The following is a 19,592-nucleotide window of genomic DNA, read 5'->3' on the forward strand; positions in this document are numbered from 1 at the left end:
GTATGTTGATTGTATGTTGTGGTTGCTCTGATATTTTTTTTAGTATTATAATGAATTCTAAAAGTTCGATAAAACATCTCTACCGTGCTAACACTTTTGGATATAAATGAAAAAATTAAACAAAATAGGAATAAATAAGAGCAGTTTTTATCAGCGCGGAATTACCTTTTGATTCCCCCCTTTTCAAATAAACGTTCATGGGTGGTTGTATATTCATTTCTAATAGCATACCACAATTTATTTGAACATGCACGATTTTTAGGTGTGCATTTAATCGATCATTTACGGTATTTTCAATATAACTGGTGTTTTTGTCACAAATTTGAATTTGAATGTGCAGATATTTTGAATCCTGTCTTGAGTAACATTTCATGACAGAATTTTCACAAAAATATAAATGATCTTTATTATCAATAATTAGAAAACCATGGAAGTTACAAGACAAACAAGGTGACGATAATGGAAGATACAAGCAACAGAGAGAGAAATACGAAGAAAAAAAAGTCATCCAAGAGTTCGAATGCAGTTGGTGAATGCGATGGGTTACCACCACCTCAATCACTACCTCTACCCTCGGTCAAGTCATACACAATACCTAGAAGGTTGACGACAAATAAAGGTATGGTCGGGAGGATAGTGGGTATTAACACTGCAAGGAAAAAAATTTGGCGTTACAAAAAGAAATAATGTAGATTCTATTTTTTGAAAATTGAATTTCAACTTTAGCATAACTGGTATAAATTCCATATGTATGTAATATTATACTTGGGTTGAAAAAGTATTAACACCAAGTCTTTAATAATCGACAATCCAAAACCATATTATAGTTTGATATGTATTCAACTTATACTTTTTTTCTGCACTTTTGGTATTCAGAGCTTTTAACACCAGCAACTCTCAACAGTCGAGAAGGAAAAGACATCATAAAGAATTTTGAAAACTCGTTGTGGGATGCTGATGCTGTTAACTTCACATTTCATAATTTATACTTGGTAACGAATGCTAAACTGGAAGCCGAGGTGATTAATATTTAATATAAATAGTCGAGACAATTAAAAACTGTCATGTATTCTGTGATTTCCAGTATTAGTTGTGAACAAACCTCTTAGGAAGCATCTTATAACTTTTATGATATCAGTTTTTCTATTACTGAATCAAGTGTTGGAATGTGTTGGTGTTGTATGATTAGTCACTTTATGATTTATCGTTAAACATTTTAATGAATTATATGGGGTTTTAAATGTGGCCTTAATTATGAGCGAGTATAATAAACCGCTTACCAAAACACTCCCTTTCCTCACTTTAAAAAAATATTGTTTCGGTTGCTTTAAAATGTCGGGTTACTTCATTGAATTTAATGTTGGTATAATAAGTAACATCAGTGACCATTATATTTTTCCAGGATTTTTGTGTTAAAAGTTTTGTGCATGAGAAAATTAAGAGAAATTTGGACGATTAGAAAGAAATTTCTCTCTAAAAAACTTAATATGGTAAAATTTCAAGTTTTTTGTATAGCTAGTCTGTCATTAGCATATATGCGTGGTCATGGTAATTACTGAGATGTCCTTCTTTTAGACTACTTGGGTCAGTTATTTTAAAGTTTTTCTTCATAGTACGCAGCTAAAAGAAAAGACATGAGAAAAGAGAATCGCTCAGTTGCAGAAACAACAGACAACTATGTGTTCAAACACATGAGAAAAATGGAAGAGGTGAAACACGTGTTGACTCGATTACTCCAAACTATAAGATGTATATTGTTATCACAAAATACTTTGTTTTTTAGTGTGAAAGTATATGTCGACATGGTTTAACAATTCAAAAAAAAAATCAGAAAAATGTGTGCTCAATTGGTGATGGGACATGCGGTATATACTTTTTTAATACTCTTCCTTTGTATGAGTGACCACGTTTTGATTGTGGTAGCTCTTTAAACGAATGACTAATAATCGTACACAGCAAGAAAGATATCTCGCGTCTAAACATCAATTTGTTAGTATTTTATTGAACACTTTGTGAAATAAACTTGATTTCAATTTATATTTTAGGTGTTTACGTATGTCGTTGTGCTGACGTCATCACAAGAAAAAACCGTTTATACGATTATACATCTGAAGTAATAGTATTAGTCTTTAAAGTCATGAAAGTATGTACACTTTTATTACTTTTGCTAGTATCAGACTGTTGGCCTTGTGGTAGAGCGTTCGCCTCCAGTGCGGAAGGCCTTGGGTCCAAACCCTGGTCGTTTCATGTCAGTAAAAAAAGTGTGAATCGATTATTTCTGCTTAACGTTCAGCATGAGAATAGGATTAATATCTTATGCGATTATCTAGTTGAGTGGCTGTTGTGTTTGAACGCCTTCCGTAGCTCAAATGAGAGCTTTAAATAACCCTTTGCAGGACACACATTAATCCAAGTTCTATTAGGAACTAAAGAGGCTGGGTAAATAATAGTAATAATAATAAAAAACTAAATTTAAAGATGTAATTGTTGCACACCTGTTGTTGTGTGACTGCTGCAGTGATAGAAACATCTCGACGACATTTGTTGTGCAACATTTCTTGTGTCGGACAACATTTGTCTCCAATAAAGTCATAACTGTGATTCTTTTACAACTGTTTTGCAACATATGATATATCAAGAGAATCAATTTTAGCTAGTTTTTATCAATTTCGCGAAGATCGGTTTCCGCGAAAATTATTTAAAAATTTGCTACCTTATCGGTAGTAAAAAGTCGGCAAAAAGTAACCAAATTTTGGCTAAGTGACTAAAATTTTTTACCGACCAAAAATTGTTGTTGATTTTTTTTCTATAGGCCACTATTTTTTACCGATTTTTTTATCAACTCAACAAGGCCAAGAGATACTTGGACGTCTGGATCCGGTATACCTTTCTCGAGTTGTTGTAAAACCTGCTCGGAGAACCATTCATTATACTTGTTTGAAATGAAAGATTTGGCTAGTTTGTTTACTGTGATGTCAAGCGGTTGGAACTTGTTTGTCGGGTAGTGTGGGACAATAGCAACCTGACAAAAATGTTTTTGCAAAGATCAATGACCAGACCGTTGTCTTGTATTTTGAAAGTATCCTTTATTATCAAAGACATTTGTTCTTTTGGGTATTTCAGGTTTCATTTCACTTCCTTTAGATATGGAAATATCACTGTTTTGAAGAGATCAGCCGACTTTTTTTGTGTTAGACCAATGATTCGCTGAAAATTTGACGTTAAAATCTGGAGGAAAATCATATTTAGGAGGGCATCTGCGTGTTTTTCCTTTATAAATAAGTTGGTTTGGCAGAAATTTACCAGTCATACTGACAGTAAAGGTTCCAGTTATTTGTCTTTTATCGTCTATTCCTTTGATTGGAACAGTTTTGGCACCTTTTGGGTTAAAAGTGTATTTCCCAGGGGAAATGTAAGACAAGGGTGTTTGATCTGGATTTAAAACAAGATCTTTTGGAATATCATGCTCTTCGACGATTGACGAAATAAGTCTCTGAAATGTTTGTTTCTCTTCAAGGAGAAACTGCTCGCTTGACTCAATCTTAACAGTAGTGCCTTTTCTATTCGACTATTTCATTGTTTCCAACACATGTCTTGCCCAACCTTCCGTTTAATGTAACCACCAAATTCCTTCAATTTTGGTGGACAATTTGCTTTAAGAACTCCAGTACCAATAGCAATGACCATCTTTCTAGATATTACCCCTCGTACGTACTCCAGTTACCACATCTTTTAATTTTCCAAGAGTTTGGTCATCTAAAAGCTTTGGTCTACCTTTTCTTCTATGTACAGTGCCATTGTTTTGTTTTTTGTCCTTTTCATTTTTTCTTCCAGTTGTTTACTAATGTTCTTACAAAGGTATACTTACGATACCTTTTCTTGAAATTTTCTAACGCGGATTTTGTTCCATTTTTCAAAGCGAACTTTCCAATTTCATTCTTGATCTGTTCAGGTACGGAAATGTTGTAGTGTTTTCGAGGTAGGACGATTGATCTTATCTCCTTATCGCTTGCAGCAATTGATTCGTACTGCCAGATGCAGATGCTAAAAATCCCTGTGTTCTGTCAGACGACCCGTCAGTGTTCTTATAAAAATCTCTAATATCTCGTATGTTCGCCATTTTTACTGCATGCTTTTTCTGTTGTGCTCCTTTAGAAAATTTATAAACAACGAGAAACAGCGTAGAAAATATTCCTCAAGTCTCCTCCCTTGTTTCTGATATCTTTTCTTTAATCAAATATGAATATATGAATGCACATTCGATGGAGAGTGTCAGCTATGTAATTTTATCTTTTTTTGTTTTGTGCGTTCTTTCGTTCTTTTTGTTTTGTTTTGTGTTTTGCTGTGCGTTTGAATAAACGAATAGTACAATTCGAATTACGCTCGCATTTCTTTTGAGTCATTGTTTTTAAGCAAGAGAGGAGCCTCGTGAATTTCATCATTCTACTGTTCATCAATATGATGTCTTCATTTGAAAGTAAAATTGCATCTAGGGGATATCATGTCTATCGAAATTCTACTTGGCAAAATGCGAAAGCAGGTCCAAAAATTAAAGTGGAACGAGAGACAAATGTTTCTTCAAAATCAATTGACCTAAGCGCTTGCGCTATTAAGGTTAAGCACCGATTTTTTGACACTTGAATGACCGTCGGACATATCCCAAGAGAAATATCACGCCATTGCTATTTTTTCATAAAGGAAGGTGGTAGATTTCTGGACATTTACTCTCCACAAATTATAAAGTATCTCCAATTCCTGCTGGTGGACTTGAAGTGCCATTACTTCTAGCTTTTAGTGTTAAACACGAACGTGTACACAAATTAATATAGGAGTTCATAGGCACTTTGTATGATTATAATTACAACGGAGAACGGACTTATGATACTAACAACGAAGAAGAGAGCGACAAGGAAGAAGTAGTTAAAATTAAATTGAAAGGAGATGAAGAAGAACAATAGGGAGAATGAGAAGATCAGGGAGACGGAGAAGAGGGAGATAAAGAAGATCAGAGAGAAGTTGAAGAACAAGTAGACGAAAAGAATCAAGCAGAAGAACAAGTAGACGAAAAGAATCAAGCAGAAGAACAAGTAGACGAAAAGAATCAAGCAGAAGAACAAGTAGACGAAAAGAATCAAGCAGAAGAACAAGTAGACGAAAAGAATCAAGCAGAAGAACAAGTAGACGAAAAGAATCAAGCAGAAGAACAAGTAGACGAAAAGAATCAAGCAGAAGAACAAGTAGACGAAAAGAATCAAGCAGAAGAACAAGTAGACGAAAAGAATCAAGCAGAAGAACAAGTAGACGAAAAGAATCAAGCAGAAGAACAAGTAGACGAAAAGAATCAAGCAGAAGAACAAGTAGACGAAAAGAATCAAGCAGAAGAACAAGTAGACGAAAAGAATCAAGCAGAAGAACAAGTAGACGAAAAGAATCAAGCAGAAGAACAAGTAGACGAAAAGAATCAAGCAGAAGAACAAGTAGACGAAAAGAATCAAGCAGAAGAACAAGTAGACGAAAAGAATCAAGCAGAAGAACAAGTAGACGAAAAGAATCAAGCAGAAGAACAAGTAGACGAAAAGAATCAAGCAGAAGAACAAGTAGACGAAAAGAATCAAGCAGAAGAACAAGTAGACGAAAAGAATCAAGCAGAAGAACAAGTAGACGAAAAGAATCAAGCAGAAGAACAAGTAGACGAAAAGAATCAAGCAGAAGAACAAGTAGACGAAAAGAATCAAGTAGACGAAAAAATAATATCGAAATAGACTAAATTTTATTATTTTTGTTGAAAGAAAATAATGAAATGAATTTTAGTCTAGGTGACTAAAATTTTTGCCGGCTAAAAATTGTTGCCGCCTTTCATTTTTGCCGACTTTTTTTCTACCAATAAGGTATTCGCGAAATTTGCGAAAATCAATTCCCGCGAAATTTGGATTCTTTTCTTTTTTTTGATAAAACGATTTACATTAATTTTTTTCCTGATTTACCTAGGACCACATAAAGGAAGTTCAACTTCAGCTATCTGTATTTTTTTACCTTAAACAAACGGTGTAAAATTTATCTTGCGAAAATTAATTCCCTTGAGATAATAACTCGAAATGCAAGAGATTAGCCACTGGGTCATGAATTAAGTTTTATCCCCTTTTTTATCAGATTGGCTGTGTTTGTACGTTCATTTATGCTTATATTTACGCATTAATTTGCAGGGAAGGTTAAAAGTAGTGCAAGAACAATTTAATTCTGATGGAATCGAACCTACGCCTGAATATGATGGACATATATCAAAAAGTTTCCAACGTGGAAAAAAAATGAATTTCGGTGACATGTACGACTCGTCTCAGGTAAAAAGACTTTTGTTGGCAATAAATGGATGCTCAGCGGGTCATGATCACTTTGAATGAACGCAAATAGTTTAATTTTCACATTTTAAGTAATACATATAAAAATTATAGTCCGTATTGTTAATTAGTAGTAGAACGCTGTTCTTGTTTTTTTTTGTAGATGTACTTGTATGAAATCAACCTGGATAACTTGGACGAAAATGATGACACTGCAATTTATTCAAAACGACCTCGTCAATGTCTTCCTTATGCAGTCATCACATTAACTGCGAAACAGAAGATTTTAAAACCAGTTGTGAAACCTTCACAACCCCCGTCACGTCCTTTGATGAATATTGATGTAGGTGTTTTTGTACTTTAAAGCTTAATTTACACGAATATATTTTCTGCATATTTTAACTTTTGCAATACAACCTCACAATTGTAAATATTATAAGAAGTACAGAACATATGTGAGATATCAAGTAATTATAAGTAAACGTTGATATTAGCTTCCTCAAATGTTGCAAAAATTTTGAATAAAGAGGGACTTTTATCCACGAATATCTCGCTTTCCGGGAACTTCCTGTAATAAAATACAAGTTTACTTTTATTAAAGCGATAAATATTTTGTTTGTAGTATTTTGCGATCATTATATACGTTATACTGTTTAAACCATAGCTGTCTTCAAACAGTACAGATTCGATACATCCCTCTCCTTCCCAAGGAACACTTGGTAAGATTACCACCGGTAATTTTCTAGTTGATGTCACATAAAGTTTGTTGTGAAAAATAAGATGTAGAAAGAAAGGTCTTACATCTTCATATTAAGGTGTTGTTTAAGATTATCAAGGCTATGACAAAATTACCTCTACAATGTATAATAAATAAGCGTAGTGCGTCAACCTTTATTTAGAACTTTAGTCTGTCGTGAAATCCTGCACTTACAAAACTATAGTTTCTCTATAGTATACTTTGGTTAATTTTGATTTAGAGCTACCACCTGAAGAATATGGTCAGCGTCTATGTTTTGTTTGGGGAGGATCATACTACAACAGTAGCCGTTACTTTGCTGAAGTACAAATCGGTGTGTTTGCTAAACAACCTCTACATCTACCGCTTCATGGGTAAGACTCTTGGTTAACGATGACAGCAGGGTGATTGCTAACCCTTGAAATCAGACTGAGAAGCCTTAAAAATTTTTTATCCATCTCTCTTCAGTAGGGAGAAATAGATGAGATGAGAAGAGAGATGGATAATAATATGGTTCTACTGGTCCTAGAACCAAATTCTAATCTAAACTAGGGCACCTAACTGGTGTTTGCGTTCTAAAATTATAAGTAGGCGTATATTTTAAGGACCAGAATAACCAAATTTTTTTTGTACATTTCCGGGGGTAAGCCATTTGTGAACAGGGGGTAAAATATTTAAAATAAATATTTTTCTGTTATCTCCTTCTATGCTAAATCTTTAGTCAAAAATTACTCAGTTGATAAACATTTGAAAGTAATCACACCTGTAAGATAAAATGAGGACCAGATGTGTAATTATTACCCTTGTCTTTGGTGACGTCATTGCAGGTGGTAATGACGTGATAACACTCAAATCAAAAGTCAATCTTATTTCTATTAGGATTAATTCTTCATTTTGGGAAATATACTTACTTTTGAAAAAAAGAAGAAATTTATGTTTTGAATTGGAAAAAAACATTTTTTATTGTGATCTTCATTTTCTCCCAACATATATCTAACAATTAGACTTGCAAGTGCCCGCTGTAGTTTTGTGTTGTTACAACTTCGTGTTTTTTTTAGAATGCCCAACTTATGCGTCACCCAAAAGATCTCACAAGCTAAACTAATGAAGATATTTCCAACTAAAATCTTCAGAACCCCCCCTTCCATTTCTTTAAAGCCAGAAGGTTTGATTTTCAAATTTCATTTGTGTGAAAGTAAACGCAAAAATTAAGTGAATGTATATATTTTGCTTGTTCACTTAAAAAAGAAGCTTTCCTCACTTATTTATCCCATCATTCACATGCAATCTATCGTAACAACCCGGTACATATTCAGTTTTTGTCTCAAGTATCGCGGTAAAGTGTCCTAACAAGATCTTTCCATATTTTAGTTGTCGTAAAAGGATTCCAATTCATTCACGCAGAAATTCATCCCTCCACTAAGACTTGGATAAACATGCAACGGCTACGTAATAACTGGTTGAAAAACGAGACTGTAAGTTGATGGCAGTTTAGTTAGGACATAAAACTTTCAAGTTCGTGTCATAGACAAGAAATAATTTTCTTATTTACATCTTAGGCGGGTGTTTGCACTTTCAACTCTGGTATTAAACTCTACATATTACCAACATGCGAACTCACTTGTACACTTGGTACGTTTGTTTTTAACAGTGTATGTGAATCTTTTTTAAAGGAAAAGATATAAAAACTTTTTTTTATTTAGGCATCACTGTCCCTGGACACCAAGATGTATTGCATTGTATTTTTATGAGAAAACATTCAGGTGTGTATCTAAGTACTTATGATAGCTTGTGAGTAAATGTCTGCTTAGTTGTGAGAGCTTTGTATTTAAAATTTGTGGTTAAAGTTTCAAATCCATGACCGTTGTTTAATTGCCGCGACTGCGTATTGCCATTACTGTTTAACCATTCTGTTAATCTTGTAAATTCTAATGTCTTTAAATGAATCTAATCCACGGTGGCAATAGTAGTAGAATAGCTGTACGCTGCGCTATCCAGACAAACTGTGCACCTACTTTTCTTAAACTTATGTTTACTGCTGAAATTTTATCTAGATAAACCTACATACGGCGAGAATTGCCACAAATTTATTAAAAGAGCACAGATAGCTTTGCGTGAAAGGTTACAGGAGGCAGAAGAAATAAAAGGACTTCGAGTGGATGCAAGTGTGCGCAAACTTCCAAAATATCCGTTCAACGCAGATGAGAAGCGTAAATTATCAATGTGTATAACTCGCTTGAAGCGTGAGCAAGAAAAACAAGTAAAAGATTTACGCAAGCAAATGGAAACGAACAATTCGATCGGTTTGCAAATATCGCAGAGTGAAATTGTAAATACCTCGCGAATTAAAGAAAAAGAAGCAAGCAGCGTAACAATACCATCCACAAGTACCACTACCACCACCACCACCAGTCAGCCGCCAGCCAGTGAAGACACTGAGAAAGAAGACAACGATATAGACTTTTCATCGGAGTCGGTTCTTGAACTATTAAAAGAAGCTGCTCCTGAATTAATTAAACCCAATATTTGTAAGGTAACGTCAGAAGACAATGCAACTGCCGACGACAGCGATCGGTTAGTTGTTGTGTCCGATTCTCAAGAGACTGGTGAAGAGACTGATAAAGTAGTACAAAATTCTCCAGATAATAATAATGACCGCTCGGAAAGTTTAATGCATCACAAATTCGATAAAAGTTGTAATATTCCAGATGCTAGATCCAACTCTGAGAAAACTTTAAATGTCGTAAAGATGAGTACATCAGATAAAAAGAAAAATTTACTTAGAAAGGACGTAAATAAAAAAACACGTGATAATGAAGAAATACCATTTATTGGAAGTTCAGATGTTCAGTCTAGCGGAGCTTCCCTTATTGTAGATACAGGTAGAATATATTCATGTTCTCCATCGCCTACGGTTTGTTTTGATAGTCATTATTCCAATCTTTTAATTCTAACTAGCTGGTCATTTCGTATACGCCAGTATTTAATATTCGATTTTCTGTTTTTGTGTTTCAAGGAGTTGTACTGTATTTTATACGTATTTGGAGGTAAAGCATATGAATATTTTCGAAATAAATTAAAGTAGGACAAATGTGTTAGAATAAGTCAGTAAAACTAACATTTTTTATATAGCAAGCCAAGATGAAGATCTTTCCACAAACGATGAACGGGATCACGAAAATATTAGCTATTCGGACGTGTCTGACGATGTTATGGGAAAAAGAATAACGGACTCTAAAAACAATGAACAGTCTGCACCTGAAGGTGGAGAGACGTGTTATCAAATGGTTTCTCCCGCTCCTGCTGCACCAATCGATTCTGCAGTTCTACTAAATACACCTGTGTTGGAAAGTGATGTCAGTCAATCTACATCGCAGAGTCCATGCAATTTCGACGCATTAAAGAACGAAATGAGAAAACAAGGCTTTGCTAAAGAAGGTACCCTAAATTTTTTGCACCAGAAATTATATGTAACAAGAAGCCCTGGGGGCTCTAAGAATTTCCGCGCGCTACCAAAATATTTGATGAAAACCTGCTAATTCGTTGTGTTATTGTGCCAAACATTCGAAGGGGTTTGGTGCATGAACCTCTAAGATCAAGCACACCAGTGACATTATATCTTACAACAAACGCAAACAAAACGAAACGTGCCATTAAACTCACATTTTAAAAGAAATTGCTAACAAAAATACAGCCTATCATTCATGGTTGAAAGTCTTGCGATTGAAACGTTTATGGTCTTAAACGGCATTAGTTGACAAAAAATCAAAATTTTGATGTGACCATCATTTTCAGCATATTTTTTTATTAACTGTGTCAATTTTTGTCGAAAATAAAGCAGTTTTAATTTTTAGATAAATTTTGGCCTGAAATGACATTTAGGTGACAAAAAATCAAACTTTTGTACCATCATCATTTTCAGCATACTTTATTTGTTAACTGTGCCAGATTTAGCCGAAAATGAAGTGGTTTTAATTTTTGGACCAATTTTGGCCTAAAATGGCATTTAGGTGAAAAAAATCAAAATTTTGATGTCACCATTATGTTCAGCATACTTTTTTTGTTAACTTTGCCAATTTTTGTTGAAAATGAAGTAGTTTTAATTTTTGGACCAATTTTGGCCTAAAATGACATTTAAGGTGGCAAAAAACCAAAATTTTGATTTCACCATCATGTTCAGCATACTTTATTTGTTAACTGTGCCAAATTTTGTTGAAAATAAAGTAGTTCTAATTTTTGGACCAATTTTGGCCTAAAATGACATTTAGGTGACAAAAATCAAAATTATTATGTCACCATTATGTTCAGCATACTTTTTTTGTTAACTGTGCCAAATTTTTTCGAAAACAACCAATTTTGGCCTGAAACGTCAATACGAGACTTCCCAGTAGTTAAGGAGCTTGGGTACGAAGTTTACATCTGTGACGGAGCAACGTGAAATCCCAGGGTCGATTTTTTCTCAAAAAATGCTCCGAAAGAAAAAAACGACGGTTTTAAAGAATTTCCTACGCCTTCGGGCGCGGAAATTCAATAAATATCGCATACAATATTGTGATTTTGTAAATTAAATTGATTACTTATTTCTTTTTTAGCCGATACCATGACGTTTCAGGTGGGTGTCCAATACTGTTTTTATTTATTTTATCAAGTTACAGTTTTTTCACCGTGGGAAGTTGTGGATGGAAACTTTTTTTAAAGATGTGTTTCGTCTGATTAGTGGGAGTATTTTAAACCTTGTGGTCTGGCTTAAAACTCTCCTTTCTTTTGTACCTTGATCCCTTATTATAGGATATTTCAAGTGGATCTGATCTTGGGGAGATGGAGTCAGCCCTTCAAGCCACAAGGTAAGATCCGTTTATGTCAATGGAACTAGCCTAAATCTGTTCAGGCCAAGGGATTGTTATAAATATCCATCTAAGCATGCAAGAGTTATGTTAATGCCTTTTTAATATTATTACAATGGAAAATTTTTGATTCGTGTGAACCAGAAAAAAATGATTGATTGATTGATTAAATACGATTTCTGTTTCGCTCCTGTGATAGTTTTTGTTGTTTTGATTTATCTTATCAATGTTCATGCCGACAGATTTTCACGTTTAGGATATATGCGAAAAGGTTTGTTTCAGCACACCCCTATCCTCGAACTTGAGGAGCCCCTAAAAGGTCGGGCCTTGATACTTCCAGAATGGATTTTGTTTATATACCTCTCGTATACATGTATTAATTTACATTATCTATTAGGACAAACGAAGCGCAAAACATGAGTAAAAGTAATAGACCACCTAAAATGGCGTATCAAGTAGAGCATGACAAACACACTCTACGAAATGACAACGTGGATAATATCAGGCCGAAGCAGTTACCTAAAGCCTACCAAGCTGGCTTTATGGCAAATAATAGAGATTTTGATTCATCGTGTTCCAGTTACAGTGAGCATGAAGGTGATTGGCGTCATCGAGAACCCCGTCGACGTTACCGTGACGACAGACGTAGATCGAGGTCACCTTACAAAAGAGGTCGATCGCGAAGTCCTCGACGAAGATATCATTACAGTTCTTATGATAGAAGGCACCGATCGCCCAGTCCAAGAAGAATGCATCGAGACGGATTTAGTCACAGGGGACGGTCTACATCACCTCTTTTTAATCCAATAGACGAACGTCATCGAAGTCAAGCACGACCACAGATAACGCACGAAATAACTCATAAAACACCCACCGACACCCCCACGCATACCATGAATGACGCGAAAAACAAGTTAGAGCTGCAAAGTCATTCAGCTGTGGAAGCGCATGAACACGAAGCGCATGAACACGAAAAGAGGTAATATAATTTGTGACTTTCTTATAAATAATATTCTCTTGCCTTTCCTGTTCATCTCTTTTAATTACATCTCAAACTTTAAAAGTTAAAATTTAAAATATTTTTAAAATTTTATGAACTCTCTGTACCCTTGCTCATGGTAGAGTGCAAAGTATTATATGAAGTTCCTTTTATTAAACTTTTAAATATATATATTTTTAGTAAGTGTTTTCGCCTTCTAAAATTATGTGGCACTATAGTAAAACCTTTCTCAACAAGTTTTGATACTTTGTTCTCTACCAGGCCTGAAGAACCCTTCACTGAAAGCCAAGGTAACTATGTTTTCCTTTCTATTCTTGATTTTTCTAAGCGTGGGATTTTTGATCAATTTTCACTTGTTAATTTAAAACTTAGCGTATTGCGTATCACGTTAGTCGGTTCTACGAGGGTTCGGATTTTTTCCCCATAAGAGGTGTAATCGTTAATGTCTCTTCAGGAAATTTTAAAAATATCTTTAGGCTTCTGAAATTTAATTTTTATTTCCATTTCTTATTCTTACCTACTTTCTCGTTCTATTATCAATTTTTTTTCCCACACATTAAGTTATACTTTTCGATTCTTTTTTTTTTTTAGCGAGGAAGAAGACCGTTTCACGAAAATCGCCTCCAAGTGGATCGACGACTATTGGCTATGACGCAATATCATCTGACGAATCAACAAACGACAGTACAGATAAACTTCCGACTTCTTCCAACCAGAAAGAAACGAAAGGCCCACAAGACGAGGACGGCACCCTTGGTTTAACGAAGCGTGCTGAAATCCTTTTCAGTAGTTTGGGATCAAAACATCTAAGTGGGGATGTCAGTAGTACTAAGCATAAAGGGAGCGCGAATACTCTTGCAAACTATGAAAATGACAAAGTAAGGGCTGACGTTGGTCAAGACAAGACACTTGCTACTGAAGGTGAGTGGTTGAACATATCTAAAATGTTTGTAATGTGTTAAGTAGGTTTCCTATATACTGGTTCATTTTACACTATTGTTGATGAATTTTTAAAGTAGTTGCCACGGAATGACAATGTTTTAAATCAGAGGTTAGGGGCAAAATATTTAGATTTTATTTTATTTTTTTGTAAATTTGACAAGTTTACTTACTTGCTTTACATTGATAAATAAGACTCACAAAAATCATTTACTATGCATTTATTTTATTTTTTTTATTAGACGTCGTCGTTACCGACTCGGCAGCAAAAGCGTCGCCTTTAAGTGACATGGATATATCTCCATTAGGTACACCTGTTAAAGATAAAACAGAATCTATTTCCACGCAACAATCAGTGTTTGCACCGGTGCCCCCTACTATGTCATTTGGTAACGTGCCTTTGCCTATACTTACGCCCACTGTACCGCTTCTGTTTCCAAACGCCATTTATCAACCATACCAACGCCCAGTACGCTTTATTGCTACTCTTCCAACACAATATCCGCTACAATATCGTCCGGTAAATACCTCTGGGCAAGTTGTGAGAACAATGCTTCCGTCTGAGTTGACAGCTACGAGTCAATTTCGACCATTAAATCACGAACTAATACAAAAAGAGTCAACACATAGCCAACATCCCGTTTATCAAAAGGGACCGACATCACGTTCACCCAACTCTACGCCGACAGTGGATGAAGAACCGTTGCTAACAAAGACATGCGACAAACCGCCATCAGCATCAGCACATGAGAATCTGCCACTGCCTAGATCTGCAAACACAACGCCTACACTTGATGAAAAACCGTCGGAAACGATACCAACATTCGGTCAGACATTGACGCCGAGACTTTTATTAAACTCGACACCCACATTCGACGAGGAGCCGTCAATCAATGTGACGCAAACAACAGAGAATAAAATTAAACGAACACCGCATGTTTCTCAGGTAGATGAGTTACCATTTCGCCAAGCAGAGCATTCTAAGAGCAGCAACTCTGAAACAGTTTGTACTACAGACGAGAAGGTTCTGCAAACTGAAGGCTTAGTCTCCTCATTAAAAGAGTGGTCAAATAAGCTTAAACACCACTCGCTTGACTTATTTTGTGAAAATTTAATAAGGAGTGTTTCTGAGGAGTACGAGTAGTTGTTTGTAACGTTCCGAGTGTCTTTAGTTCCGAGTGTCTCTTCCTGCTTCCGAGATTTTAACCGTGTATAGCGAAGGGTTTTTAAACTTCGATCGCTAAAAATGTTCTTATCGTATCACGTCGACTTTGTGTTAAATTTGTGTTGGATGTTCTGTTGAAAGGATGTTTGTCCTGTAGTTTTTTGCTTTCGTCTTTTGTTTCTTGCGAAAAGTTTATTTTGTTTATATTTATATACATGAGTGTAAATAGTGTTAAATTAGATGCAGTACTGTTTTTTACACGTGTAAATATTTATGTTTTTTTTTTTTCAATTTCTTATGACACAGTGGATGTGAGTATTCATTGAAAGATTTACCCCTTATCTACGATGTTCCCGACGGACTTTGTCAAAGTATAGCTGCCAAAGTCTTTTTAAAAATAATTTTGTTATCAACGCCAACCTAAATTATGCTTATCATTTTTAGAGTTTGACCCTCAAAATATGTTTGTGGTATGCCTAACGGTACTTTTTATTCAGCTGCACGTATTTAGTTTTTGCGCCGAAACAGTTTATAAATTTTTAGAAACGAGAAAGTATGCGAACATTTATTTGATGGTGCAGTATTCCATTAAAAATGATTTTCTTTGACTGCTTCCTTTTCCTGTGCCCATGTATTGGGTTACATACCCAGCATATAAACTTAAAATCTTTGGTGCAGTTCGAGTTTTGGAATTCTTATAATGTATACTTATAAAAAAGAAACATGTAATCAGCCGGCTTGAAACTCCCTGAAAATGTTACCTCGAAAACGTAGACTTTTTTAATCTTTTCTATAAATCTTTATTTTAGCACAAATCTCCACTAAAAATTTCGTTGCTTTAAAACGATAAACGATGAAAAGGTTGTTGGTATATAGGCTGGACCAGATAGGGTTGCTCAGTGAACGATTTTTGTTCGGTTACCGTAAACGCCTCACGTGGTTTTCACCCTTCGTCAACGTTTCATCAACAACCAACATGTTAATAATAGCCTAAGGTACACTTATTTCTCGATTGGAACACCAACGAGCCGCTAAAACTGCATTTTAAAGGTGCGATCAAGTCAAATTTAAGCCAGTAGCCTGCAAACCGAATAGGCGTTATATTCGTTATAATACTCAATGAAATTTTGCGTAAATACGCGATATGTTAAATCTTGCATTATTGCCATGGTACAATATTTAGTTAACGCTTTCTATTTCTTCGTGATGGCTGTGTAGCTTGACTCGAAATTTAAAAACGCCAAACCCTGGGCATTTATGCTGATCCTTGGGTTGTTTCGCTTGCGTGGCAAAATTCACGATACCAAATGACGCTTCATGAGACGCAATAACGTCAAATACAAAAAAAACCCCGAATACAAAGAAATTAAATGACGCAATGACGTCAAATTGAAATCCCACTCAAGCAAAATGTCTGCACAGGAAGAAGATGCTTCAGTCTGTAGTTGGCAACAAATTGAAGATCTTCTAACTAAATCATCGGAAGAAAGAACAGATTCAGAAATACGAAAAGTTTTACCTTGGTTTCGAGAACGAAGGACCATCTTCCATACGCTCGATGTCGGTATGTGATATATACCCTCTTTGTTTTCGACAATTTTTTCGACCACACTGGGATCTTTTAAAAGATGACAGCGATAAGAAGTATCATGTGTTTTCGCTATGTCCGTAAAATATATTTTATGTCTATATTTGTCATATCGTGCTCTTCTTTTTTTTTCTAGAAAGTCTTTCTGGCATAGTACGTTTAGCTAATTTGGTTTGCTTAAAAGCTGATCACGTGGTTGTTCATCAGGGAGATGTTGGTAATTGGTAAGTGTATTTTTGCTCTACATAAGGAGATCTGAACAGAACACGACGACGATGCATTTATAACCTCAAGTTTTTACTCTATTTTAAAGTTATTTTATGGCAACCTAATAACTAAAACAATTTTTTTATCTTCTCTCAAATGTACCTTAAATTTTGTGTGCTTTTACTATTAAGTACTACCGGTTTTTTTAAAAAATAAATCTTTATGTAAATCACTCTACTTTTTAGCTTTTTTTTGATCGTGAGAGGAAGTGTGGTTGTACATGCTAAAAAGAGTGAAATTGACGGCGAAAACGCGCACATAGAACCAGTTTTACGCGATGTTTCGACAGCTAAAGGAACGAAAGAAAGAGCAAGGTTTGGGCAAGAGCTGTGTACACTCAGTAAGCATTATTAGTTTGTATATAACGGCAAAAAAAAATTAAAACACATGAACAATTATTCTTGTTTGTGTATTGTAAATTGTGTTAATATTTTAGGGCCAGGTCGTTGTTTCGGCGAGTTGAGTGTGTTTGGTAGCAAGAGCGAACGAAACGCAACGATAATTACGGATGAAGTCTGTGTGTTAGTGTGTATCAGTAGAGAGACTTGCTTAAGATTTATATCGGAAGAATTTGCAGCAGAAATTGTACAGAGATCTTCATTTGTAGCGAATCATCCATTTTTTCGCACCTGGACACTACCCTACCGCCACTTGCTCGAAGAAAATCTTCAATTACGTCATTTTAAATATGGAGAGAAGGTTGCAAAACAAGGCGAATTTCTTGAAGCTGTGTATTTCGTTCTGGAAGGACAAGCGACGTTACGAATGAACCCCATTCACCTTCAGCAGCAGCAGCAGTATTCGCATCTTTTATCAAAAATTAAAAGACCTGTGTTAGAAGAAGGTTGTTTTGATCCGTTCCAAAAACTTAGTGTGATTGAAAGACGCAGATTACGACGAAACAAAGGTTACTTCGCGTGTGAACAGAGATATAGAGAATTGAATATTTGCACGGTTGGTTCCGGAGGGATTATAGGTGATATAGAAACTGTCCTTGATCTTCCCTACTACACGGTTACTGCTGAATGCACGCAAGAGCTAAAGATTTACGAAATAGATAAATCAAGTTTTCTTCGAATCATTGTAAAGAAGAATCCGGAAACATATGAAAAAATGAGACGTTCTGTTCACGAAAAAATACAGTACCGAAATAGTAAACTGGCGGGAGGAATTCCGATATATACAGCACTATTAGAGCTATTTCAAAAACTCAAACCGAAAGATAATCGAAAAAATATTCTTAAGAAATATCATGCAAGGAATGCTAAGAAAATTCCCGTGAAAAAAGATTATTTTATCGAAATGTCTCAAGGGAGAACAACCAACAGAAATGCAGTAAGTAACATATGTAATACTATGTACAAGTAGAAAATTTTTGTGCTGAAAACAGTACTGGCAAGCTTGACCCAAAGGTAGGGTTCACAAAACCAGTGTTGTGTCGTTAAAATAATTGGGTGCCAAGCAACTGCAACGTGCTGCTTCTTTTTTTGTAGATCGAGACGGAAAGAATTCCAATTTTCTATTTAATTGCAACCACTTTGAACCCAGGCCTATTTACAATGCCTTGTTACACAACCAATTAAACAACTAGAGAGACAAAATTTCAAAAAAGCACTCCAAACAACCGAAAGTCTGATCCCAAATCGAGGTTGCTTATAAAAAATCTGCTGTGTAAATAAGGATTTGAATTTTTTAACTTAGCTGCTGTTTTGCGCCATTACTAAGTACTATTAAAAATCCAGGGCAATTCGCCCGACAAAAAACCTATAGAAATTCGCTTGTAGCTAGCAGCCACCACACCACAGAATTCGGCCGTCGCACCAAAATCGATAACTTAATATCGCATTTGGTATCTCGTGTTTAGTGTAAAAATATCAAATTTATAAAATCTAGATGAAAAAATCGCGACAAGTTGAAAAACGAGAGCCTGTAGAAGAAATAATCGTTGCGGAGGAGACTGTTGTTAAACCAAAAACACAACTTTGGAAAACGACAGGCAAATTAGCCGGCGCGTTGGTGTCTATACGAAAAAAGTAAGTTAAGCATTTTTATATATTATTAGTGAAAATTATATTGCATCAATATTACTCTATACAACATATTTCGTTTTATTTAGAAGACAAAAAGACGAGGCGGTAAGTTTGAATTGTCGTTTTACTCTCGACATGCATGCAACTACACTTGCGTGACTGTAATAGTGAATAGATATCTTTATTTCTACCTCCATGTAATAACATTTTAGCGGTTGGTTTTTTTTTCCAATAAGTGAAAAAAATTCTGAGGTGACGGAAATTGTACCCCACAAGTTTTTAGTCCAATAACGTATTCTATTGTTCAACTTGATATTTTTAGTTGGAAACGCAAAAACAATTCACTGCAGATGAATACAAAGATTTGAAGAAAAAAATGCAGGCCCTGGGAAAATCAACTAGAAAAGGAGATTGGCCAAAGTAAAAGAATCGAAAACTGTTACTTTTTTTTTAAAAAAAAGAAAAGCCGAAATGTAATTTTAAATTATTCTTAAGCCATTCAAGTGTTGATTCTGTTAAGGTTTAAAACGAGCAAAACGATCCTACCCTTTTATGACATCTTCTTTATCCACATATTTATTGAAAATGCTCTCTTCAATAACGAATTCTTTGAATGTTTACAAATAACTTGAAAAAATTGGATTGATTTTATCCATATTCGCTAAAATTAAGGCACAAATTTTTTTTT

The 19,592-nt window shown here is 35.1% G+C and overlaps 2 protein-coding genes across 2 annotated transcripts; both read left to right on the forward strand.

The window, feature by feature from the left end:
- Positions 1 to 151: 151 nt before the first annotated feature.
- Positions 152 to 15,327, forward strand: LOC130653738 (uncharacterized). Its single transcript, XM_057456252.1, has 21 exons — positions 152 to 619; positions 877 to 1,019; positions 1,614 to 1,709; positions 1,784 to 1,865; positions 2,046 to 2,143; positions 6,204 to 6,338; positions 6,499 to 6,678; positions 7,000 to 7,054; positions 7,313 to 7,445; positions 8,130 to 8,236; positions 8,443 to 8,546; positions 8,631 to 8,703; positions 8,775 to 8,834; positions 9,126 to 9,953; positions 10,204 to 10,509; positions 11,664 to 11,683; positions 11,860 to 11,915; positions 12,313 to 12,894; positions 13,177 to 13,205; positions 13,507 to 13,836; positions 14,097 to 15,327. Exons 1-21 carry the CDS (start codon positions 460 to 462, stop codon positions 14,996 to 14,998), a joined length of 4,479 nt encoding a protein of 1,492 aa, XP_057312235.1. The 5' UTR covers positions 152 to 459; the 3' UTR covers positions 14,999 to 15,327.
- A 120-nt stretch (positions 15,328 to 15,447) lies between these two features.
- LOC130653751 (uncharacterized) lies at positions 15,448 to 18,980 on the forward strand. The gene is made up of 4 exons (XM_057456269.1): positions 15,448 to 16,583; positions 16,744 to 16,831; positions 17,060 to 17,214; positions 17,311 to 18,980. The coding sequence occupies exons 1-4, from the start codon at positions 16,430 to 16,432 to the stop codon at positions 18,240 to 18,242; spliced, it is 1,329 nt and encodes a 442-aa protein (XP_057312252.1). The 5' UTR covers positions 15,448 to 16,429; the 3' UTR covers positions 18,243 to 18,980.
- Positions 18,981 to 19,592: the final 612 nt, after the last annotated feature.

Source organism: Hydractinia symbiolongicarpus, chromosome 8 (assembly GCF_029227915.1).
Source record: "Hydractinia symbiolongicarpus strain clone_291-10 chromosome 8, HSymV2.1, whole genome shotgun sequence".
Classification (NCBI taxonomy): Eukaryota; Metazoa; Cnidaria; class Hydrozoa; order Anthoathecata; family Hydractiniidae; genus Hydractinia; species Hydractinia symbiolongicarpus.

Excerpts from the sequence above, each read along its gene's own strand:
- LOC130653738 (XM_057456252.1), top strand. The coding sequence starts at position 460 with ATGGAAGATACAAGCAACAGAGAGAGAAATACGAAGAAAAAAAAGTCA. Across the intron at positions 8,547-8,630 it reads ACTGGTTGAAAAACGAGACT|GCGGGTGTTTGCACTTTCAA; the intron begins GTAAGTTGATGG and ends TTTACATCTTAG. Across the intron at positions 13,837-14,096 it reads CAAGACACTTGCTACTGAAG|ACGTCGTCGTTACCGACTCG; the intron begins GTGAGTGGTTGA and ends TTTTTTTATTAG.
- LOC130653751 (XM_057456269.1), top strand. The coding sequence starts at position 16,430 with ATGTCTGCACAGGAAGAAGATGCTTCAGTCTGTAGTTGGCAACAAATT. Across the intron at positions 16,832-17,059 it reads CAGGGAGATGTTGGTAATTG|CTTTTTTTTGATCGTGAGAG; the intron begins GTAAGTGTATTT and ends TCTACTTTTTAG. Across the intron at positions 17,215-17,310 it reads GCAAGAGCTGTGTACACTCA|GGCCAGGTCGTTGTTTCGGC; the intron begins GTAAGCATTATT and ends TTAATATTTTAG.